This window comes from Peromyscus leucopus, chromosome 5, assembly GCF_004664715.2.
Source record: "Peromyscus leucopus breed LL Stock chromosome 5, UCI_PerLeu_2.1, whole genome shotgun sequence".
NCBI lineage: Eukaryota > Metazoa > Chordata > Mammalia > Rodentia > Cricetidae > Peromyscus > Peromyscus leucopus.
In genome coordinates this window covers 75,737,522-75,745,432 of record NC_051067.1, presented here as the reverse complement: position 1 = coordinate 75,745,432, position 7,911 = coordinate 75,737,522, and the positions used below count along the sequence as shown (strand labels likewise).

The following is a 7,911-nucleotide window of genomic DNA, read 5'->3' as shown; positions in this document are numbered from 1 at the left end:
TTATTTTTGGGAGACTCAGTTTCTCTGGATAGCCCTGGCTGTCCTGGAACTGGCTCTGTTCATCAGTCTGGCCTCAGAGATCCACCTGCCTGTGTCTCCCAAGTACTACCACACTGTTTGAAAAACTGGTAGTCTCAAAACACATTCCCATTTATGACTGCTGTGATAGAAATCTAAAACATTGTTGTAAAAGTTGCAAGGATAAACATCTGGCAGATTCTAAAATTTATTCATAGGAGGCAATGAACTTCAGTGTTGCCAGGCAGTGGTGGTAGACACCTTCAATCTAGAGCTTGGGAGGCTGAGGCAGGAGAATCTCTGTGAGTCCAAGGCCAGCCTGGTTTACTGGACTAGTTTCAGGACAGCCAAGGCTACACAAAGAAACCCTATGTTGAAGAAAGAAATAAAAAAATTCTAAGCGTGGTGACATTCATCTATAATCTCAGTACTTGGGAGGCTGAGGCTGAAGAATCTCAAATTTGAGGCTAGCCTGGGCTATAGTGATAACCTATGTAGACCAGGCTGGCTTCAAACTCACAGAGATCTACCTGCTTCTGCCTCCTGAGTGCTAGGATTAAAGTCGTGTGCCACCACCACATAGCCTAAGAAATTATTTAGCAAATAAAGACACATATGCAGACAAAACAACCATCAACATAAAAAAATCAGCCCTAGAAAAGCAAATTCAAGTGCAGGTGCCCGAAGCTTTATGCAACTTCTTCCTCAAAGTTCATGAGTCTTCTCTTTTTTTGACACAGACTAAGTATGTGGCCCTAGCTGGCCTCGAACTCATGATGCTCCACTTCAGCTGCTCCAATGCCGAGAGATTTCATCATAGGAGAATTAAGAGCAGCTTCTCACCCCACACCCTTGCTCCTACCAAGCATGGGAATGCTGGCTTTTAGGACCATCACCTACTAAATGTTCCTTTCCCCAAGAGGAGTTTCAGTTCCACTCACTTAGAGGAGGACTGGACACCAGTTGATGATTAGTGTATGCTAGGGGCGAGGGGCTGGCTCAGCTGAGTGCCTGCTGTGTGAGTTCAATCAACAGAGTCTACACTCACAACAAGGGTGTGCACTTATAATCCTAGAGTAGGACAGGTGGAGGCAGAAAGGTCCCTGGAGCCTACTTGTCAGGCAGCCTGGCCAAACTGGTGAGTCCCGTCTCAAAGGACATGGACAGTGTTCCTAAGGATGACACCCAGGATTGTCTTCCACATGTACCTGAACAGACACACACCCATTAAAAATAAATGTTGAGTGGAGCCATGGACCTGCATGGACTGCCTGGGACCTTCTAGGATCCCAGACCACGGAGGATCTGAAGCCGTGACCCCCCAAACCAACACACTCAGGAACCACTGCTCAGTTTCCTCCCCACTGGAAGGGGAGCACTGCATGGGACTGGGAGTGAGGGAAGGCCCACAAATCACCTATGACATGAACAACAAGGAAGGACCCTAAGGAGAGGCACCACATGGGGAAAGTGCCCACTTTATTAGACAAGAGCCGACCCGCAGGGCCCAGACCCACCCTTAGAGGCACACTACATGCACCACTAGAGACCAGCACAAAAAACCTGCTTCCTGCACTCAGGACCCTGCCCCTGGGTGGGTGAGGCAGAGGGGGTGAGCTGGCCTCACAGAGGCCTCACAAATATTAGAGGTCACCGCTGAGGGATGCACAGGGACAGGACAGGGCTCTCTGGGGCAACCTGTATCATGCAGCCTCCTGTGTCTGTAGAGACCTGGGCTCAGTGTCCAGGCGGCACACAGGGCTGTCATATACCATCTGCAGGTTCACCCTGTGGCCCACCAGCTCTCGGATGTTATTGATGCCATATTTGATCATTGTTGGCCTAAGAGAGGGAACAGAATTTAACACGAAGTCAGATTAGGCTATCTTTTGCTTCTCAGAGGCACCCATCTTTCTCAGAATGGATGCTCAAGCCTCCCCGTGGTGAACAAGACGTTGTACCATCGGCCCAGTCACTTCCAAGCCCGTCTTACCTCCCATTCTCACCTCTGTTCACATACCCCATGCTCAGTCTAGCCCCAGAGACTTTGCACTGGCCGGGCCTTGTGCCTGCTACACCTGCTAGAAGCCTTCGCTGCCTCCTTCCTGATCACCGAGTCTCCTGCTCTACCCTCTCTACAGCACTTCCTGCCCATCAACATTCCCGCCTTCGGAATTTCCTCAGTGTCCTCCCTTCTCTGCTAGGGTCAGGTTGCACGGTACTGGGGAAATCGGCTTCCTGTTCACAGCTCAGGGCCAGGCACAAGACTGGGCATTCCTACTAAAGAATTGTCAAGAGGCATGAACAAATGAATGAATGATAGTTATCCCAAGTTCTGGCCTGGGCACTCACCGCTCCAGGGAGAGACCCCAAGCAATAACAGACACATTCTCAGGGAGTCCCATGGGCAGGAGCATCTCAGGGCGGAAGACCCCAGAGTTGCCGACTTCTACCCACTTCTTTAGACCTGTGGGGACAAAGGGGAGGCTAGGGCATGCATGTGGGTGATACTGCCCACAGAGAACTGGAAGATGGGGTAGGAGCTTATCAAAGAGGGTTACCCAGGCCAAATGTGAGGCCCCTCAGACATCCCTCTGTATCCAGTTTCCCATCCCTGACCTTGGTGGTAGCTGAACACTTCCATGCTGGGCTCTGTGTAGGGGTTGTAGGCTGGTTTGAAGCGCAACTGGGTGATTCCTGTAGGGGTTAGGCAAGGCAGGCTGATGACCTGAAGCCCCCTCTCAGGGACCCCAAATACTGCCTGCCTGGAGTGGCTTGCCTGCTCACCCAGCTTAGAGAAAAACTCCCTCAGCACACCCATGAGGTGGCCCAGGGTCAGCCCATGGTCAGCGATCACACCCTCAATCTGGTGGAACTCAGCCAGGTGTGTGGCGTCCAGTGTCTCATTCCGGAACACACGATCAATGGAGAAGTACTTGGCTGGTGTGAACGGCTTCTGGGGAGGATAGGTGACCACCAGGTCAGGCCCGGCCCTGGAACAGGTCAGAAGATCTACAGGACAGTACCAACCACCCACCCTGCCCAGGCCAAGTTGTACCTTCTGGGCTAAGCTGTAGAGGATGCGGGCGCTGGCTGATGTGGTGTGTGTGCGAAGCAGGTTTTTCCGGGCCTCTTCTAGCTTCCAGGTATACTTGTAACTTCAAAAAAAAAAAAGCAAGACGTCTGCCCTGTGGTCCTTGAACCCCAATCTCCTGCCCCTGCCCAGCCTGAATCCTGCTTCTGCCTCACCCCTGTGAGCCATAGCCGCCCTGGGAGTGGGTCCGTTTCACCCGCTGGACGTAATCCATTGGTAGCTGCAGGGCCTCAGCGGGATCTAGGCAGGACAGTCATGTGTTCAGTCAGCCCCTGTGCCCCAGCACTCGGAGGTGCCTGGCACTCCTCAGTTGATGGCACCCCCTCTTCACCCAGAGCCCACTTACCCATGCTTTCCTCTTCACTGTGTGAAAGCCCAAGTTTCCCTCTGCCCTGACCCGTGGCCTCCTGCTCTGGTCTCCTCAGTCCTACTTGACCCTGCCCTGCAGGCACAGGGTCACCAACTGACATTTCAGCCTCAGAACCTTTGCACTGGCCACAGCTCCAGCTCCAGCTGTCACAGACTTCTCTCCCTTACTTCCTTGTCTTTGCTGAAGACTTTTTTTGGGGAGGGAGGGTGGTGGTTCTGAAACAGAGTTTCTCTGTGTAGCCCTGGCTGTATTGGAACTCTCTCTGTAGACCAGGCTGGCCTCGAACTCAGAGACCTGCCTGTCTCTGCCTCCCCGGGTGCTGGGACTAAAGGTGTGCACCACCACCGCCCAGCTAAGACTTTAAAAAAAAAAAAAAAAAAAAAAAAAAACTGGGACAGACTATAGCTCTGGTGGGCCTGGAACTCTCTCTGTAGACCAGGCTGGCCTGGAACTCAGAGATCCACTTGCCTCTGCCTCCAGAGTGCTGGGACTAAAGGAGCGTGCCACCACAGCCAGCCTTGTTTAAGACTGAAATGACACACGTCCTCCCTAGCCCCACAGGCACACACTAACATCTCCAATAGTTTTTAACCCACTACACAGATTCCTAGTCCAGAAGTGGATCTCCCTGGGGGCAGGGACTTTTGTCCTTCTCAGGGCTGACTCAGTTGGTTAGCAGCAATCTTGCCATTCAGGAGTCTTCATATAAACCTTGCTCAAGAAATACGTGACTTGCTCCCAATGCTTCCTGGAACCCAGGGCCTCCCTCAGGTTTGACAAGCGCTCTAACACTAAGATGTACCCCCAGAAGCAAATAAGCAAAACAATGTTCTCTCCTTTTTTGGGGGGAATGAACTTAGAATACATACCTCCACCCCCACCCCAGCGTCCTGAGTACTGGTGACAGGTAAGAGCTATCACACCCAGCTCAAGCATGTGAATTCTTCAGGAATGTTGACAACATAGTTTTGGTGCTTGAGTAAGTCTTTAGCAGGTACCAGCTGTGTTGCCCTAAGCAAGTGATATTCTTTCTGTGCCTCAGTTTCCTCAACTGCAAAAGAGGGGCTGACAGTACCACTTCCTGTAGTTGGAAGGTTTACAACAATGGAGTAGAAGATGAGTTTTGGGTACCATGACAACAGCAACATCATTGCTACTGAACTGGCAATGGGCACCTAGGGAGCTCACCTGCTCACCCGTTCACCTCATACAGGAGAAGACCACCACTGTGAGAAGTCCCTCACTTCTGAGGGATTAAGGACAGTGAAACAGAACACTAAAGGGGCTGGCCTATGACCAGTGACAGAGAACGTGCCAGCATTCAGGAGACCCTGGGTTCCATCCCTAGCAGCAGCACCAGCACACACACACACACACACACACACACACACACACACACGAGACAAGTAACGAGTCTTGGTGGCTCACACTTGTGTTCCATCATGCTGGAGGCCGAGGTCAGTCATGGCTACTGTGGGACCCTGTCTCAAACAAAACAATCCAAACTAGTAAGGCAAGATGGTCTTAGCACTTGAGAAGCTGAGGCAGGAGGACCGACATGAATTCAGAGCGAGCCTGGGTCACATCGGAAGACTATCTGAGAAAAACAACAATAACAACTGAGATAGATAGATAGATAGATAGATAGATAGATAGAGAGAGAGAGAGAGAGAGAGAGAGAGAAACATTTCTAGAACTAAGGACAACATGCTTCTATTTAAAGATGTATTTTTATTTTTCAATTATGTATATGCCTGTGTGTCTGTGTGTAAGGTGTATGCACATGAGTTTGGGTGCCCGAGGAGCCCAGAAGGCATTGGATTCCTTGGAGCTGGAGTTGGAGGCTGCTGTGAACATTCAACACGGATGCTGGGAACTAAACTTGGGTCCTCTGCAAGTGCTCTTAACTGCTAGGCTTTTTCTCCAGCTCACAAACACGCCTCAGTTTAGTGAAAAAGATTCTGACCCCAAATAAACCCTTGGGAATTTACATGATGGTGAGAGGGGAAGTGACAGATTCAAGGTGGCTTTGGGGTATTTATTTATTTATTTATTTATTTATTTATTTATTTATTTATTTATGCCATGCTAGGGACAAACAGAACCCAGGTTCCCATATGTACTAAGTAAGCGCTAAATTGATGAGCCACACCCAGCCTGAAAGTGGCATTAAAAATTCAGGACCTATGCTAGGCGTGGTGGCCCATGTCATCAGTCCAGACACTGGGGAGACAGAAGCAGGTGGATCTTTGTGAGTCTGAGGCCAGCCTGATTTACATAGTGAGTTCCAGACAGTCAGTGAAGTTCTGAATAAAGTAAAAGATCTCCATGCATTGCGCCTTAGCAAGGCAGAGGGGGGGGAACCCCTGTGAGTTCCATGCCAGCCTCACCTACATGAGCTCCAGGCCATCGAAGGCTACATAGTGAAACTCTCTCTCTTAAAAAAAAAAAAAAAAACAACCCTGAAATTAAACAACTCTAGGTGGCTAGCACAGGCACAACACAGACCAAGGCGCCGCAGCAGGCCGCAGCCTGGCATGCTCAAAAAGCACGGACTGGCACAATGGAGAGAAATCACTGGGGGATGGGACAGGCCTTGCTGACCACAATGAGGCCAGACCCCATTTTATGAAATCGGACACCCCTTCCCTAAAGCTTCCCCAGACCTGGGACCTTTGCTACCTACCACCTTGGCCAGGCTCCCAGGCTCCCCACCTTTCAGGAAGAATGTGTCATGTTGGTCACGTGCTGGGTGCTGCTGAGGTTGGAAAAGTGCATCAAAATTCCAGAAGGAGCTCTCAATGAAGTTGTCCGTGGGCATCTCAGTGAACCTGCAGGAGACATGGACTGGCTGCCCTGCCTGTACCGGTAGCTGGCACACCCCATCCCAGGCCCTCTGCTCACCCCATCTCCAGGAAGATCTGCCGGAACTGGGAGCGGACCTTGAGCAATGGGTGCAGGTGGCCACTGTCTGGGAGCACCCCTCGGGCAGAGAAGTTATAGGGCTTAAAGGGCCGGTCCCTCCAGGAGCCGCTGTGGGAATTCAGGGTACAAAGACATGAAGAGGGCTGCCCCACCCTCCCCCACAGCCTCTACCCTCTCCTTACCCTACCTGGAGATCATCTCTGGGCTCAGCTCTGCCTCCTGCTTGGACACACTTGTGCTGAAGGCCTTGCCCTTGCTTACCCAGTATGTTTTTAGGATCCTATGAATAGAGGAAGAGAAGGGACTTAGCTGTCAGCTCGAGAGGCCTCCCCTGATTGTCCATTGGGTGCTAATCCCAGAACCAGCCATCAAGTCCCCCTGGTTTTAGGTGGTTTGTTGTTGTTTTAAGGGACTTCATGTACCCCAGACTGACCTGGAATTCGCTGTACAGTCAGGAATGACCTTAAGCTCCTGCCTCCACCTCCTATCCGCTGGAATTACAGGCCTATGTTGCACCAGGGTTACATAGTGCTAAGGGTCAAACTTAGGACTTAGTGCATACTAATACTAATCAACCAAGCTATACCCCCAGAACCTGCTCTACTTACCTACCTCTGTGTGTTCTAGAGGGTCACGTGACAGAATAAAGCCCAAAAGGAAAGGCTTTAGACATTGTATTACAGGGTGTGTCCTTATTTGCTTTGCTTTTTTTCTTCTTCCTTAAATACAGTGTCATTATGGAGCTCTGGCTGGCTTGGAACTCCTATGTAGACCAGGCTGGCCTTAAACTCACAGAGATCCACTTGTCTCTGCTCCCTGGGCTGGGGTTAAAGGCGTGTATCACCATGTCCAGCTGCTTTCTTTGTGGTGGTAGACATTAACCCCGGTGCCTTGGATGTCAGGTAAGTATCCTACAACTGAGCTACATCCTCAGTTTCGTTTTATTTATGTGTATTGTATATGTCTGTATGTTTGTGTGAATGTATATCATGTGTGGGTGCCTGTGGAGGCCAGAAGGTATCATATCCCTGGAGCTGTTCCCAACATGGGTCCCGGAGCTCGAGTGACAGGTAGTTGTGAGCTGCCCAACATGGGAACGAGAAACCTAACACAGGTCCTCTTACCGAGCCAGCCCTCCAGTGCCTCCAGCTTTAAAAATCATCATCACATCACTCATCTCTGCGTGTGCTTGTGTGTGCGCAGGTGTGCACGTGCTGCAGCTCATGTGTGGTCAGAAAACAACTTCGAGAAGTCAGTTCTGTCCTACCACGTGGGTCCCAGGGACGGAACTCAGTTACCAGATGTGGTAGTGTGAATATAACTGCCAACCCCACCCCCCACCCCCCCACCCCCGCCCCCTAATCTCATAGGCAGTGGCACTGTTAGGAGGTGCAGCTTCGCTGGAGTGGGTGTGGCCTTGTTGGAGGAAGTGCATCACTGTGGGGTCGGCTTTGAGGTTTCCTATGCTCAGGACACCGTCCAGGTTCTCAGCTGACAACCTGCT

At 50.9% G+C, this 7,911-nt stretch overlaps 1 protein-coding gene across 1 annotated transcript in view; it reads right to left on the bottom strand.

Annotated features, from left to right (window-relative positions):
• Positions 1–1,461: 1,461 nt before the first annotated feature.
• The window catches only part of Farsa (phenylalanyl-tRNA synthetase subunit alpha), a 12,754-nt gene continuing 6,304 nt past the window's right edge, over positions 1,462–7,911 (bottom strand). The window contains exons 5-13 of the mRNA XM_028861781.2: positions 6,595–6,687; positions 6,387–6,515; positions 6,198–6,313; positions 3,268–3,352; positions 3,077–3,176; positions 2,806–2,974; positions 2,638–2,715; positions 2,371–2,485; positions 1,462–1,860 (exon numbers count right to left, since the gene is read on the bottom strand). Of these exons, the coding sequence (XP_028717614.1) occupies positions 1,722–1,860; positions 2,371–2,485; positions 2,638–2,715; positions 2,806–2,974; positions 3,077–3,176; positions 3,268–3,352; positions 6,198–6,313; positions 6,387–6,515; positions 6,595–6,687 (1,024 nt within the window). The 3' untranslated portion in view covers positions 1,462–1,721. The remainder of the gene's footprint in view (positions 1,861–2,370; positions 2,486–2,637; positions 2,716–2,805; positions 2,975–3,076; positions 3,177–3,267; positions 3,353–6,197; positions 6,314–6,386; positions 6,516–6,594; positions 6,688–7,911) is intronic.